Genomic DNA, 17057 nt, shown 5'->3' on the forward strand with positions numbered 1-17057 from the left:
TAAATAAAATATTTGGTGACCTCTGCATTCATGTCCAGATCCAAAGCCTGTGGAAGCTAGCAGTTAGTGTGGCACACAGAATATCTTGGAGAATAACTATAATCTCTATTTCTAGATTAAAACTATATCTATAATAAGTGCATCACATGGCACAGGCATCTCTCTCAGGGTGAGCTTTACAGTTTGCTGTGCAAACTCTGGCATATTTAGTTTTCTTCAGAAATGAAGGATGTACTTTGTACATGTAAGCTAATATAATTTACATTTCCTGAAAACAAATTAAAATCAAGAAACATTGATTTTTTTTTCAGTTATAATTTTCTTCTATACACAGTAATATCACCAAATCTTCAAGAATAATAGTTATTTTTGATTTTACCTTTGCATCAAATCCATCCATTTTTCATAACATATGCTCTGTCAAACCACAAGATGCTGAGTATTATCCATAGTTTCTTTTCTTGCATTGGTGTCACTCCAGAAAGCTGTAACACTCTTGAGTTCAAAAGCTCTGGGTTTATGCTAAGGTTGGGAATCATTAACATCCTAAAAGTTTTAAGGTTTCTTAGAGGCACCCCACTTAGATTTTCACTTACCTTTTTTGATTTTCCTTCTTAGTTTCTCCCAGCTGAAATCAGGTCAGATATTTGATGAAGATAATTTTTTTTTTTGTTTTTCATGAGTTATTACACTACTTATGAATTTTTTGTTGTTGTTGAGTAATAACATTTAAATAGTCTTCCTTTGTGTTATTTTTATATTGCCATTTCTCACCTAGGCTAGGAAGGGAGGAGAATGCATGAAGTGAAAGAAGTTTTTAACTGTGGATTTTTAGAACTCAACAGACATTGTCTTTTTGTTCAGCTTATCCAGCTGAGTGGTTTATTCAGTATGCCACTTGAGAATATTAAAAACCTTTTCCCTATGACTGCCTCAAACCAACGCCGATATGAGGATCTTGCCATCCTAGAAGCAGTTGGTGAAATGACATTAAAAGTCCAGAAATAAGTGATAGTTTATCAAACTTTGTGCCTTTCAATGTGGCCATTTTATCTTGGGGGAGTTGTAATTCCCGCTCCTTGCTGTGTCCCTTTCCTTCTAGTGAGCCTTGCCCTCCAGCAGGCAACTCTGCCCTGTGCTTGTTCAGCCCCAGGAGAGGCTGCAGTGTATCAGGGATCCAGGGGCCAACCAGAGAGAGAAAGGGGACAAAAAAGGAAATGCCACCTTCCAGGCTAGGGTTCCCCCCACTGAGTCATCTGCTGCATCAGGGATTTCGGGTGCACAAAACTCAACAAACAAAACCATATTGTTGTGATAAATGACGTGAGTTCAAGCCTCTCCTTACATTCTTTTGAGAATTATTAATCCTAGAAAAGTCAATTTCCAAAAATATTAGAGAAATTCAGTGTATTAAACATATTTGCCGTAGTAATTTTCAGCCAGCTCATAGAAGATCCTGCATGCAGTGGAGGAGTATCCAAAGATAGCTGCAATGAAACATTTCAAAGTTTCTGTCCTTTAAGCTCCCCATTTGGCAAAAAGTTCCATTAGTTTGGGTTCTGGTCTTTGTTCCACATGAAAACAGATGTCAAAACATGTTCCTACACAGCAACAGTTATATTTTTGATCAGCTTTAATGGCTTTTGGCAGTATGAGTTTCTTCAGATAGGGTGCATTCTTGTCAAATACAAAAAATAATACCTCCATTAACATTTTCATCACATTTTTATCTATTTCTCACCCTTTGCAAACGTCCTTGTATTTGCATGATCCCGTTGTGACGCATTTTCCAATATGATTATTGCCTTCCCCCAATAGGCTTTGACATTGCAGAATGATTGTGCTGTCACAAATACTGGAATGCCCAAACAGATAGGATTAGAAATGGTCAGCAGATTAAAAGTGTTTGCCTGAAGTTTATTCTTTGGTTTGAAGTAGTGGGGGAAAATATTTGCATAAATGAATTTTTAATAGATACCAAAAATAAAAAGCTGCTAAAGAAAATGCAGCTTGTCTGCATTATCGTGCAATTTTAATTATGCAAGCATTTATGTTGTGTATTTTGACTTACAGCCATGTGAGACACATGAGTGAACTGTCACTCATGCAGAATTAATTCTAATTTGTCCATATAGGGGAAAAAACCCTGGGAAAATATGATAACGCTTTTCATTGGCAGCAAAACCCTAGCTGTTGTTAGTCATTTGAGAAAATAATTGTTAGCAGACTATTCAAATTCTGTAGGTCAAAGCCTTCCTTAAAAAGTGGCATGTTAGCGCATGACTAAATCCACTACAGGAATGGATTTTATCCACTAAGGAACTGAATCCTTCTGCACCATAGCATTTATTTCATTTTTTTCTTTCCCTTGAACAAGAGAAAAATATTTGGATTCACTGTTTGGCAATCAAAGCCAGGTTATTTAAAATAACAGTCACTTGGAATTTACCAAGTGTAATTTTAGTGGTTACTTTTCTACAGTATTGCAAACCAAAATCTTTAACTTCCCATGAAGATAAAGCAGTTTATAAAGAGTCTTTAGACTTTGCACTTCGTCTCCCAGGTAAGTGGCAAATAAGAAGTTGTCACTGACACATAGGGCAACAAATGGATAAAGCAAGCATGGATTCTGAGATCTATAATTTTTAATAATCTTTAAACTAGCTACAAAATGTCAATCACTTCACAAACTGACAGGAGACATAAGGAATTTTCATATTACATGCTGTAAATGATATTTATCTCACAGTTTATCTAGAGTTCATTCATTTAGGTTTTTAAATTATTTTTTAATTGTCAGCTACTAAACATCTCAGCGATTTGGTGTGCATAGCTCTAGGTAAGCAACAGAGAACTGTACCGATAACAAACCACATGGGGATAGCGACTAGTAAGAGAGAGCCTTATAAAAATTACATTTCTTTGCACCATTTCATATGGTAGTTGTTTCCTCCAAAAGATAGTCTTCAAAAGCAGCAGACAAACCCAATATATTACACTTATTTCTTTTTGTCTTTGACATATTTTCAGCCAAGCTTTTATTTTGCTGGCAATGGCTAAATGGTGAGTGCCAAATCCCTCTTTTTTTCATAATTAAAAAAAAATGTTCATGATTAATAACTATATATATATCAACAAGAAAAAAGTGGCACAACTGCAAACTTGCTGGTATAACATAGTCCCAAAAGAGTCCGAATACTGAGCATGCTTTTGTTGTCATTGTTGGTGTGCTACTGCCATGGGAAAGTTCTTGTTTAAGTAGGAGTCTAAAAGTCTATTTATTCCTCATGCATAAATGCATAAATCACATCACTTTTTAGTGCAATGCTTGTTATAGTAATATAATTCCACATTGTCTAATCATGAAATCATAACAACAGATAATGGCAATGAAGAACTGAAGACAGCAGGTTTAAGTGCTTAAACATCATGATACCCAAAGACAGGAGCATGGCAGTAGCTCTGTGGAATGTCACAGTTTTACAAGAACAATACTGTATATTTAAAGGTTAACAGCACGTTTAGCATTCCAACAGTGTTGTCATTCAGCAAACATCGTTAAAAAAAAAAAAAAAAACAAAAAAGAAAAAAAAAGGAAAAGGAAAAGAAAAATTAAGAAAGAGGGGAAAAAAAGGAAAGGAATCCAAAGCAGAAACAAGGAAAGGAAAGGAAGAACCCCAAAAAACATCATAGTGAGCTATAGCCATCAAATCAGCACTATGTACAACCTTTGGAAAGAAAGATAGCTAGAAAAAAATAATTACAAGTATCATTTTTGGAAAGCTGACAAGCTACACAGGACAACATTTACAATGGGGCTGATATGTGCATGTGTGCAAACCTAGTAGATAAATACCATGATAAAAGCATGAAGGTGCTGCCCTGCTGGACAGCATTAAAAGGAAATGCACTTTTCTGCATTTAACCGCTGCCCAGCATCTTTGTTGCACGCTGGTTGGCTTCATCAATCCTGGTTTTGTTGGAATCAGCCTAGGGAAACACAAAGCAAAGTAAGGGATGAGTACAGGGAAGAAAGAGAGTATGAGAGAGAAAAAGAATACAGGGAAGAAAGACAGTGCTTTGTGGGCACTTCATTTTGGCTAGTTCACAGAAAAATGGAGCTTGAAAATACTGGAGAGCTACTTTTTATAGTGGTGTTAGGGATCCAAAAGGAGATTACAGATTTTCTGGGTTTGCTTCATGTAGCCTTTGAGGAGAGCTTTTCTGTTTGTGGACAGCTTGACTGAACTGTAAATGCTGTGCCAGATTTGTAGCTGGTGCTGTCAACAGGTGGTACCAATGGTAATGGATGACAGCATGAGAAACTGGTGGTGTGCATCTACATTTTGCTGGAAAAAAGTTTCAGAGCCCTGTAAGATTCAGCGGACCTGGACTGTGGTCTAATTTACATAATCAGGTACCAGTCAGAACTAAAATTTTTGTCAGTGGAGCAGAGAAGCTGGATCATCTGATGTAGGGAATGCTGGAAAAGATAAATTTCTTTGAAAATATCTGGATATCTTTGCTCTGCATGTGAAAGGAAGGGAATAGGTGGGAGGGATGCCAGTACTCCAAAGTTCACCAGTGTAATTGCAAAACAGAGTAGCCTCTTTCATTAGGCAGCAGCATAAACAGGAGTTAAGAAAAGGCAGGGATTCTACTGTGATTTGAAGCAATCAAACTGCAATTTAGTCCAGCATAGACTGAGCTGTTTTCCCTGGGGTAACACCTGCCATGATTATAAAATGCCATTAATAAAATGACACCACTTGGGGGGTTCAGGAGTTCTCTCTGAGTAGGAAGATGCTTCGCCCATGACTTTCTGTGGCTCTGCAGAAGTTAGTTTTGGAGACTAAAGACATTGTTTTAGCTGACAAAAACTGGCAAAACTCCACTCAATCCCATGTTACCATGCCGACTTACTCTAGCAGAGGAACTAGATAGAAAACGGTTTCAATTTTTAAAGTCAGATCTGTGGGAAAGGTGAGAATTGTGTTGTTGCTTTAAAAGCATGGGCTCCAATAGCAAACTCTTTCTGTGGTTTGATGGCTGCATTTTGTTATCTTTGATGATTGTTCCCACATCTCTGGGATGTATCCAAATTGTACAGATTTATTTTAAATCTGCAATTTGCAAAGACAGAATGGTGAAGCAACTTTCCCACATGCATTTAAAAATCCTTTAAGAATGTTTATGTTGACGTGTAATAAATCTTTCTGAAATATCTTGGGCTTTTCTCCATAATTGTTTTGGAAAATGCTATGTAGATATGTATTTTTAGTGCAGTAGCATGTGCCAGCTCCTCAACAAGCATAAATCAGCAAAACTACTCGTTATAAGCCACACTCCTTTATTTTAGCCATGAGTTTGACCTTGTCTGCCACAGTACAATTTTGTGTGCTTTTGCCAAAAGGCTACCTAAAAAATTAATGGGTTTGGAAGCAGGTACCTTTGTCAAGAAATGCATGAATATTCATTGAACAGTGATGAAGCATCATGTTCCTAATGATGTTTAGACATTAGTATCTGGTGGGTGATGTTACATTGAAGGCAGTGTGATTCTTTGTGCTGACCTTCCCACGTAAGACAGCTTTGAGCCCCTCTACTCTCTTCCCAGCCTCCTATTTTTGGTAGATTTTAGGGCCAGGCTCTTCTAGCGATGGTGCCATTTGACCTATTCATCGCATTGTCATTTTGTTTTTTGTCCCTTTCCCTCTGATCTGAGGAAAGGATAAAAAAGCCTTTTATTCATTGCTGTCCTGATTACTGTGGATAGATCAGATTACATCGCTGCATTATGAGATTGCTCTGGTTTGGGTGCATGCATCCAGTATAACATAAATCCTTCAGGAGCATTTATGATGCATCCCAGGGTATTTTGAGTTAGTTTTGTGATGCACCCTATGTTTTGCACACTGTGCCAGCCAAGGGTCTTTCTAATGGTCATAACTGACCCACAGCACAGTGCTCCAGCTGGTCAGGAAAAACAACCCTGGTAATACTGTGAGGGAGAAGAGGGTCTCCTGGCATGTTTCATTGCAGACTGGATGTGTGTGCAATGGTTTCACTGTTACCCAGCTAACCATAATTTCTGTCTTTTATAGAGGGTTTTACTAAAACATTGTGTTCCTTTTTCTAATACCTCATTACTGTGTGTCCTTACTCAGAGAAATTTGGCTTTTTTTTCACTAAGACTGGAGACTGTCTTATTTTTGTGCTGCTCTCATGACGACTCCTCTGTGTGCGATGCAAATCCATCTTTCACAAATGTGGCACTGTTCCTTAGCCGAGGCCCCGGGTGATTTTATGAATCCATTAACTGCCAGTGTTATTTTGCCATTGCTATACGAAATGCCAAAGCCTGTAAGAAGACCACAGAGCTGTGGAAGGTCCCTCAGCTCACTGCTCTCAGCATGCACTGTTAGAGATTTGGCCATGTGCTTTATGTGCACAGAGGGCTTGGTCAATGTTCTCAAAATCCAGATGTTTGCAAGCCTGAGCTGGTTGGGCTTGCTGTATTTTGGGATAGGATCCTGCAGGCATGGGTAGAATGCCACTGATTTCCATCCACAGGGCACACCTCCTGCCACTGTGACATGAGCAGGGGAGGTGGGAACACAATAGAGAATGTTCTCATTGCTTTGAGAAAATAATGCATGTCATAGGCTTCTTATTTAAAGATACTCATGGTGTAGCCTGTATAAACTCCTTGTCCCTTCGCAAACCATAGAGAGATGTGCTGCTTTCTAGTTCTTTGCATATGAATAGCAGGAGTAAATCACTCTCCCAATGCTCTTCGTTTTCTCAGAAATATGAAACAGTGCATAATGGCATCCCAGTAACACTGTGCATTTTCCTATACAGTCAAACAAATAGATGCAGCTTTCTAAAGGAAGACTTTTGACCAACGCAAAGCCATGTGCTCTACAGTGCCAGATGGCTGCCTCTCTGTCAGGGATGATCTTCCCACCCTTCAGACAACATACACTCCACCCAGTTCTCTCCAGAATCTATCTCCAATAAGGAAAGCTCTTGGAGTGAATCCCTCAGTGCAGTATTTTCCTTAATTTTTTTATTACTAGGCTCTGATATAATTAACTGACACAAAAACAGGCCTGGGCATCCTGCTTGTGTGAGGAGGCGTGCGTGTGTAAGAAGGCTCAAGAGCACCAGCTCTACCTCTTGAGGTCAGAATTAACTCTAAGCACCACATGTAAGTCCTTGGGTTAGATCCTCAGGCTGTGTAAATCTCAGCGGAAGTGGAGCGTTGTGTTGATTTTACACCAGATGAAGATCTAGCCTCTTATGTCACTTCAGCCTGCCTGTGCCTGGAGCTCTGCCAGTACCAATGCAGATGGCTAGCAGATCTTGGGATCTGAGGATGGCAGCCAGGCTCAGAGGGGGCTGCTCTCTGCTTCAGAAATCTGCAGTGCAGGTCTGGCACTGGAACGGTGCTCCCTGCTTTTTTAGATGGTAATTTTGCAGAGCTAATGCTGAGCTTTTGTATTCCACTGGGGCCATGTGGGGCCCAATTATGTATAAATATATATATATATACAGCCTCCTCCAAGAGAGCAGGTAGATCTCTGTCCTAATGTTATTATAAGCACCACAACAAAACTGGCCGCACTGTTGCCATATGGAAAAGCTTTGCTTAATAAAACCCCATCTTTCTTTGGGGACCGGTGCTCCAAGCAGGTGATCTAATCCTGAGCCGCTCATGGAGTTCCCATGGAAGGAAAAGCCGAGGAGGATTTAAAACTTTCCAGGAAGTGCCAGGGCAGTCAGATCCAAGCACAATTCAGCATAGCTCAGGGGACTTGTCCTTTTCAGAGCTATTGCAGAAGGAGTCTTAATGTCTGCTAAGGAGTCCCCTTGCAGTTGTGTGGCAAACTCAACAGCAAGGGTTCAGCCCAGCCTGCACTGGAGGTGCAAATTCACAGCAGTGAGCTCTGCTTTGGCCCAAGGATTTGGAGGGAGAAGAGAGAAGCTATTTCTGCCCCTCATCCTTTCCAGGCCTGTGCTTGGAGAAGGGAAAACAGAGGCCCTTTTGAGGTCCTTGTGGAAATGACAGCTCTTACCTTCTCCATGATCCTGTCAATCTGGCGGTTCTGTGTGTCGATCTCGTTGCCCATGTCCAAGGCCATGTGACGTAAGTTGCCAATGATGCCGCTGACCTGCTCGAGGTTCTCATCCATTTCATTTTCCCGGGCATCGTTTGTTACCCTGGGAGCAAAAAACCAATTCTTTAAAGCAGAGGCAGGAGATTCCCCCTGAAATTGTGATTTGCCCAAAATATCCACTGTATCCTCCATCGCTTGTCACCTGAGGAGCAAGCTGCTGTGCTCAGCTTTGAACAAAAAGGGTTAATGAGTAGATAACCTGAAAAATTTTTGCGTGCTTATATTTTGGATGTTGGGCTCAATTGTCTGGGTTATCTGTGCTCTGTTTATATTGCTCATGTCTGCTGTTAGTAAAAGTGTTATTGTCTCAGCTTGCCTATACCACGTTCTGCACCTCTCTGCACTGATCATCCTTCCCAAAGAATGAAAGGGTGCTCCATTCAGAACTGTGTGTTCTTGAAAAGTGCTGGAAGGTGGTGGAATTACAGCGAGATCAACTCCCCTCCTTGAACCGCAGGTAGCTAAGGAATACTGTCCAGTCCTTGTGTGCTTGGGGCTCACAGACATATTGGGGAAGAGGTGATTCAGCTGTGAAAATCCTGACCTAACATCCTATTTAATTAACTCTGTTTCTGATGAAAGACAGAAACAGCTTATCTCAGATTTACTGGCTTTAATAAAGATCATTTCTCTCATTCTTAGCACCATCTTTTGCAGTTACTTGCTTTTTGGAAGGAAAAACTTGTGCTTGAGCCAAGGCCCAGTTCAACTCTCTAGTGACTGAAGAGGCATGTGGTGAATGATGCTGGGAAAAGCAAGGTCCATGGGTCCCACTCAGAAAACTTCTACTTTGAGCCTCTTGTGCAATTTGTGTTCCTGTAGGTGCCCAAAGAGTGCTCCAGGCTATTTGCAGAACAATTATGGTGCAGCATAAATTCCTTCTCTGCTATTCTGCTATCATGCCCCAGACTTCATTTCGGTGGGGCCACCATCCAGAAATTTAAAAAAAAAAAAAAAAAAAAAAAAGAATGGCAGACCCATCAAACTTAAATGGCAACTTCATCCCACGCCCCAGATTGCATGACAGCATTGTTTTTATCACACTGATTTTCCTTTATCACAGCGGCCAAAAAAAATTAGTGGATAATACTTTTTGGGAAGATAATTATTTATTAATCTAGTGTCCTTAATCTTCAGAGATGAAAGCTTTGCCTACTGGTATGCTGTTATTCATGCTGATAGCATTGTCATCTAAATACATGTCCCATAAGCTCTGTCATCAGTGGGTACTTTGTGCTGGATCCCTGTGTGTTGTGAGAAGTTTGCAGTGGGGTTGCCTTTAATACAGCTGTGTGGATCAAACCGGCTTTGATTTTAGAGCCCAGGGATTCCCACTTTGTTAATCCATAGCTGTGGCTTCCCAGCAGCTGAGGAATGGGGCGTCATTCCCCATGCAGTGAGGTTTTGAGGATACTCACCAGCAGGGGAGGGGTACACCTCTAGTTTAAAAGGTTCTTCAAGTTCTGTGCTTGGCTCGGTGCTTTGGCAGGAAGCCTGAGGATTTTTTGTTGTTGAAAAGAAAGGGAGGGCTGCTGGATGCTTTGGTACATCTTCTGGCAAGGATGGTTAATGGGCGCTACATGCCTTGAGACATAATGGCAATAAACTAGTATTTATCTGACGCTTCATTTCTAAGGCATTTAACAAGTGTCATTAGTGAGACCCATAATAAGGCCCCCAGGAAAAGTGTTCACACAGGGAGCTGGAGTGCCGAGGAGAGTGCTGGCTGGCCATGGCTGTCTGCACCCTCACAGTGCTGCTGTGAAATAAATAACTAGACTTTATTTCTAGTTTATTATTGCCTAGATCTGGGCAGTCTCAAAAAGAAAGGTTTGGGCTTGTGTTTTCAAGCATCTTCTGGTTCTCAGGGCCAAGTGCCTTACTTCCAGGATTTCCATCAGGGTCACCATCCTTTGCACTAGAGCTCAGGTGACCCTCAGGACCAGAAGAAGTCCCTGGATGCAGTGAACCTTTGGGATGTGTCTTAATCACCGTCAATCTGAATCTGAGCACCACTTGGTGGAAAACCCTGGCTCCATCATAATACCCAGCACCTCTGAGGGAGTTAATGAGCACCACAGAACTCATGACCATATGGAAGAAATCTAAATATATCAGTGACAAGGAGAACAGAGAGAAAACTGCGGATAAAAAGGCTCACCTGCGGATAAAGCCACCACTGATGGCCATCTGCTCCCGTTCATCTACGACACGTGCAGGCTGGCTGGCTACAACACCATCCTGATTATTGCCCCAGGCCTTTTTGTAAGCATCGCTTGATTTAAGCCTATGCGAAAAAGATGATGAGTAACAGAGCCCCACGTGCACAAGGACAAACGCAAAACTCTTTACGTCTCCAAGCTAAGAGCTGAATCAAGCAAATGAGTTTTCAGATAGAGGGTCATTGGTGGTATACCGATATATCATAACCCTGAATAAAAGGAGGGGGTGGGATTTTTGCTTATTTTTTTTCTTTACTGCCACAACAGTGATGGTCAGAGGTTTAGTTTCCAATAGGGTGAATTGCAATTGTCAGGTCTACAACATTGCACACAGGTTTTTGGATGTTGACTTAGTTTCCAGAAAGAAGGAAAAAGAAGGAGAAAAAAAAGAAAAAAAAAAAAAAAAAAAAAAAAAAAAAAAAAAAAAAAAAAGAGAGAAGAAATACAGATAAGTAGAAAACATTTTTTCATTTCAGTGACACATATGTTTTGACATCAAACACAGAGGACATACTGGCAGACAGACATAAAAACAGAACTGCCAAGTATAGTGTGTACATCACATCACAGCAACACACCCTCTCAGAGAAAAACAGATTTGGCTACAATTTAACATTTTACCATGCAGAACATTTGGCTTCTGATTATATTTTTCAATATGTATGTGGCATAATAGGCATTTAAAGCCACTGACCTTTCCCAAGATGATTTGGGGATAATTTTATCATAGGGCTCATCAGATTTTTCAAATAATATATCGGTACTTGAAAATAGTCATCATACATCGACAGTTGATGTACAAACCTTTGTCCACAGAGACAAAAAGTAAAATAGGCAGAGTGAAATGAGTGCAGGAGAAAATAAAAAATACGAGCAATCTAGCATCAGAAAGGGAAATTTCTCTACGTTTTTCTTCATGCACCAGCTACAGGCATGAATAAGAAGTAAAGCATTCTCACTAAGCACAGTTGCCCCAATAGTTCATCATACCCTCAATGCATCAGCAGTAACAGCCTTCACAATAAGCAAGACACAGGAAAAAATGGATCATCACTTCCTTCAGGAGTTTTAAACCACAGGACTTCAAAAATAGCCTAGGAACTTTTTATATCTCTATTTTGTGGCAGTTATATTAACCTTCAGAGAGCCATTTTTGACTGAGCTGCGCGGATAGAAAATTAAAATCCAGGCACCCCTAGAGTATCAGATTGACATGTGCAGCCTATTTAGAACTGCTGTCATTGGGGTCACCTGACAAAATTGATCATTTTAACAGGGGAATGTCAGGGTTTGAGGTCCACAGGTATAAGCTCTTGATTTTATTCCAGAAATGGGGCCATTTCCAAGAAAACCACTGGGAACTGCAAATCTCTGTGCTTTCCCTGTTCCTTGATCAGCTCCAATCAGTCCTATGAACAGCCCTGTGGCTTGGGTTTTGGGTGAGGAACTGAATGTGCTTCTGGGAGATTTGGGAAAGGACATGACAAACCCATCTCTGGTGTTATGTTCTCTCCATGCCTCCTGAAGCAGCTCAGTTTTAAATGAGCCTGAAGATGTGTTGTATGATCCAATATAGAATTAAAATATAGACTAAAAGAGGATCTTTCCTACTCATCTGTTCTGTTGCTTATTTCCCATTAAAGTTTGTGAAATTTAAAAATATGATGGTTGGCTTGTTTAATTTTAGTTATCTGAAACTATACATCAGCTTTGGCATTTCTAGAAACGAATGAAAGTAATTATCTTGCTGCAGATACATTACAGGGTTTTACCTGTTCTTTAGACCTGTGCAACTTTGTGAGACAGTTTCTGTGTTTGAGGTAAATTATTTTCTACACCCAGAATCTGATTGCTTGTTTTCTTATGGACTTCCAATTAAACTCAACAGATGGAGCTTGGATCTGCTCATGGTCAATAGCAGTTGTCCTTTTGAATTGCAACCAGGTGAAAGTTCCATGCCATGGGCATTTTGGGTCTCCTAAAAATATAGGATCAAACTTAACATATTTTTAAGGCTCCGAGAACTTTCACTGTATATCAGGGTAGAATTACTTGTGAGGTGGTTAATCTTTTTAGAAATATATGCCATTCATCTCCCACCAGCTGGAAGAGCTTTAGGGGATCATGGTGATTCTGATGCCCAGAACGGTATGGACTTCTCTGTCTCCCACACTCCACTCCTCAGAACATTATATCTGTACCAGTGGAGTCCTGGCTTAGTGACTCAGGGAACAATCTCTAAAACCATTCTTTGTCCATCCTCTGAGCATTGGTTAGCAATGCTGCTCTCTGAAATATGACTGTAGGGTCAGAATGCCTTAGAGAAGGGAAGAGGCACCTTTACAAATTTATGCTCCCTCCATCACCTGCAGAATCATTCTGTTCTTGCAGCATGATGCTGCAGCTGTAGCAAAGTGGCAAAGGTTTTAGTGCCACTTGCCCGGTGTTAATCCCGTTGATGTCATGTCTGGCTGTCAGTTCTGAGCTTTTACAGCTTGTACAGTGTAGGAGATGTAAAGTTTCTGCTGCGTTTGTACTTGCAGCTCTTGTGCACCAGGTCCTCTGGTGCAGGGCAGCAAGGGCTACAGCCTGTCAGAGCTCATACGCCTTGCAAAAGGGGTGTATGCTGCTCTTCCCTTTCCTCCTGCTCCCTCTCCTATCCTACATCAAGGCAATAATAATTCTGGGCAAAATGTTTACCCCAAAAAGGGCTTGGTACAAAGAAGCAAAATAGATTTTTTAAAAAACCTGAGGTGGTATCTGCATTGTGTCCCAAGGGAATTAACTTCAAAATAAATGTGACTGATAAGGCAAAACCCCAGTCCTGCTCTTCTGATTTTTGGCAAAATACCCCATGAATCCTTTGACAGCTTTCTATCCTTTTGGTCTTGATAATCAGGGTAGGATCAGGCTTTCGCTGTGAAAAAAGTTCACACAGAAAGGGAATTTATTGCTACAGCAACACTACTCTCTACGTTGTTTCCTGCACAATCTCTGGCCAACCAATGTTTTCACTGCAACCTGGTTTCATGCCTACTCACTGCATGCTGGATTTGCCATTCTTCAAGGACTTCAAGGTTGGTCCCCAATTTCCTACACCCACATAACCGCACATCACATTTTCATTTGGCATTTAAAACAAGCTTGGCATTACTTGGAGGACGGTTTCGTTCAAGTGTGATGGCATGCAAGCAAATTCAATGCATTTCAACATTTCTGCTTAGTGTACGTGCTACCCAAATGAGAGAAATTTGGCATGTTGAGTGAGGTTTTCTCAATTTTTTTTTGCCTGTGGCAGGATGAAAACCATTTCAAGTTGGGTTCCAATTATGAAACGTCACATCTCTTTCAAGGTCTCATCAAGGACTATTTCTGTTGAACAACAAAAAAAGGTGTGATTTTCATCCACAATTTTGAGCAATGTTTAGTACGACTTCTTCTGCATTTTTTCAGCTCTTTTGTTTATGAAGCTTGTCCGTGAAAATATGTTTCAAAATTTGGACTGTCCAGGAATAAGGTAGCCCCTGTGTTTTTGGTCACTAGAAAATGGAACCACTCAGTACACTTTGTGTAAAATGTTGAAACTTTTACCATTAAAAGGTGTCAACAGTGAAGCTTTCACTGCAGTATGCCTGATTTTAATGCATCTACAGTAATTCCCAGTCAGTAGTCTATGCTATGAAATGAATGCATTTGAACCAGAATCGTTCTTTCTGCATGCCACATGCTCATCCTGTCCATGTGCCTAGCAAGGATGAGCTTCACAAGGCCTTTGGGATCAGCCTTAAGTGCTCAAAGAGATGAGGCAGGCAGCACCTACTTGTTACATGGACAGACACAAAGACCACAGAATTTTCCTAGGTCCGTCAAATTCTTTTCTGCTTCTTTCATGTCCTTATTGATTTGGTCCATTCCCTCTTCGATGCGTTCCAGTTGTTCTGATTAAACACAAGTATTTTATCCCCACAGAATGAAGCAGATGGAAAAGGACAAAGAAAAAAAAGACAAAAACTTCAGACATTCACTGTGACAAAAAACTGGACACCACATAGCAGAGCCGGTACCCAGTACCTACTTGTTACAAGGACATATGAAAAGGCCACAGCATTTCCCTAAATCTTTTAAATTTTTCTCGGCCTCCTTCATGTCTTGGTTGATATGGTTCATGCCTTCTTCAACACGATCGAGTTGTTCTGGTCAGGACAAAGGGATGACAGTGTGGAATGAATTGTATTTTTGTTTGTTTGATTTTGTCTTCAACAGAACATGAAAAATGACCATGTAGAACTGAGTTAATAATGACATTACAATGCATTAATCTGAGCTGATGCATTGCTGAGAGGATGAATGCTGCATTGGATGCTGAAAATTTTTTTTTTTATTAGTATGGGAAGAGTAAAACGAAGGAGAATTTTATTTGAAATATATTAATATTAACAAGATGTAATGATGTAGAAAGGAAGGGTTATAAAGTTCAAGGTCCAGAAACATAATGCAATACATCAACTTACTAAGACACAGACACCCAGGAGAAAGAATATGTTATTATTTTGCATTTATGTTTGCTAATATTAGAGAAAAGATGTCCTTCCATGGAAAACACTTTGGTTACTTACACTTACAAATGCCTTGGAGTTAGGTGGGTTTGGGCAGCACAATTGCTTTGGTTAGTGAGTGAGAGAGCTGGTAGTTAACAGTAGTAGTGATGGAGTGAGCTGTTAAGGGCCTGTGTTGAGGTGCCCTTTCTTCCAGAGGCTGAGGAAACTGAGACCTGCCACTTTGGCTAGAGTTGGATATTGATCTCTAGGCTGAGTGTGGCCTCAGGGCTGGTTTTCTTTCCAGGGTGGGTGCTGCAAATCAGGAGTAACCTCAGTGAACTTGGGAAAACTGAAACCACTCTGGGAGCCTGATGCTCTCTGGGAGAGGGTCACCGGCTGTGGTATTCCATGTCTCTGGCCCCAAGCAATCTTATGGGAACAGGCATTGGGTGAAGACTCGTGTTTTCAGTGGGGTCACTTCTGCTTTGCTCCAGGGCAAGCTAAGAAGCACCAGGCCCAGAAACCAGCCACATATAGACCCTGTCTCTCTGCTGGCATTAAACAGAATTTGGCATATTTCCACCTAAGGCTGATAGGTTTTCTTAGTGACTTGGTTTTCTAAGTGACTTGGTGGCTCAGAATAACTTAATGTGTTAATTTTTCTCCCTTTTAGTGACGGGGGAAGTGTCCTAGAGGAACAGAATGCCATGACATAAAAGTGTAGGAACAGATTCTCCGCTGAAGTAAAAAAATATTGGTCCAATGGGATCAAGGGTCTTTTGTGGAGTCTGTGGTAGGGGGAGCATTTTAAGTGGGATTTACATTTTACACCATTTGTTCCCAAAGGATGGACTCAGATACTACCCAGAATCAGAAAGTTACTTGGAATAGCATTTCAATCCATTAAAAATCGTGACTCTACCTAACGAGGAAAAGTAAAGCAATCCCAGTCAAACACAAATATATCCCTATTCCCCATATGGAATAGAAAAACACTGAATTAGACTGTAGAGGAAACAACTAACACTGGTTATAGAAGGAATTTAATGTCATCCCTGACATTAACTGAGTCCTATCCAGAAAAAAAAAACAGAGAAAAGAAGAAGAAGAAAATTTTAGAAGAAAAATCATATGCTTATTGACATCAGTAAAAAGCTCCTCTTCTTTGAGAACATGAAGAAGCCTAATTTCTTACTTGAGTTTCTAACAGCAATTGAGGTTTAGCTTTTCAAAGCTTTCTGAGGGCTTAAATACCCAGTTCCCATTAAAATTAATTTTATTTAGTTAATTTTAATGGGAAACAGGAACCTCACCCCTCGAGGGCCTAGAAAATCATAGGCTAAATTATTCAAGCTGGAATAATTCATGTATTGAACTTGTGCTCTTTGTTTAATTTTTGCATGACACTGGGCTTTGGGAAGGAGAGGTGCCATGTTGGTATGGTGAGGCTCATTTGCTCTTCTGCTCTCAGTTCTCATTCTCCTCAGCTGGATGGACCTCTCTCCTGATATCAAGGGAGTCATTGATCCCACATCCAAGGATATATTTAGAGGATCAGAGTTACCTGGTGTTGCCCTCTAAAAGGGGCACACACTGTGTAAACAAAGGATTGGGAAACCAAGAAGGAAACCTGAGAGAGGTACTGCACAGGTTCTGCCAGACAAAATGCTGAGCCGAGAACCAGAAATGCAAGGTTGGATTGTCTTAATGCACATTGTGATTTAGGCTTCAGCAGAAGCTTTGGTTTGTGTCCGTAGGCACAGATTGTCGTTCTCATCAGAAAAGTGAGTCTGTGGTAGAAGGGGACACCCCTCCTTGTGCTTCTGCTCCTCACTAACCCCAGGTCCTGCCTGCTGCTGCGTGGTTGGGCAATGCTGGCTCTCACTCTGGGAGCAGCTGTGGGGGTGTGAGCTGGCTTTGACACCGGTTCATGCAGCATGATGTGATCTGCTGCACTTCTGTCACAAGCTCCCAGCTCCTGCTTCCAAGAGCTTCTGAGCAATTGCAGAGCCCCTTCTCAATTAAGAGATGGCTGTGCTCACATGTGCATTTTGACACTTGGGGGGGGTGAGATCTGATTTTTCTGATCTTTCTTCCATTGGTTTTCCTGCTAA

At 40.8% G+C, this 17057-nt stretch overlaps 1 protein-coding gene across 1 annotated transcript in view; it reads right to left on the minus strand.

The window, feature by feature from the left end:
- Positions 1–2627: 2627 nt before the first annotated feature.
- The window catches only part of SNAP25 (synaptosome associated protein 25), a 61251-nt gene continuing 46821 nt past the window's right edge, over positions 2628–17057 (minus strand). Inside the window, exons 5-8 of the mRNA XM_040057823.2 lie at positions 14226–14343; positions 10345–10470; positions 8082–8226; positions 2628–3990 (exon numbers count right to left, since the gene is read on the minus strand). Coding sequence (XP_039913757.1) covers positions 3922–3990; positions 8082–8226; positions 10345–10470; positions 14226–14343 — 458 coding nt within the window. The 3' untranslated portion in view covers positions 2628–3921. The remainder of the gene's footprint in view (positions 3991–8081; positions 8227–10344; positions 10471–14225; positions 14344–17057) is intronic.

The sequence above is a fragment of the Hirundo rustica genome, chromosome 3 (genome assembly GCF_015227805.2).
Source record: "Hirundo rustica isolate bHirRus1 chromosome 3, bHirRus1.pri.v3, whole genome shotgun sequence".
Lineage (NCBI taxonomy): Eukaryota > Metazoa > Chordata > Aves > Passeriformes > Hirundinidae > Hirundo > Hirundo rustica.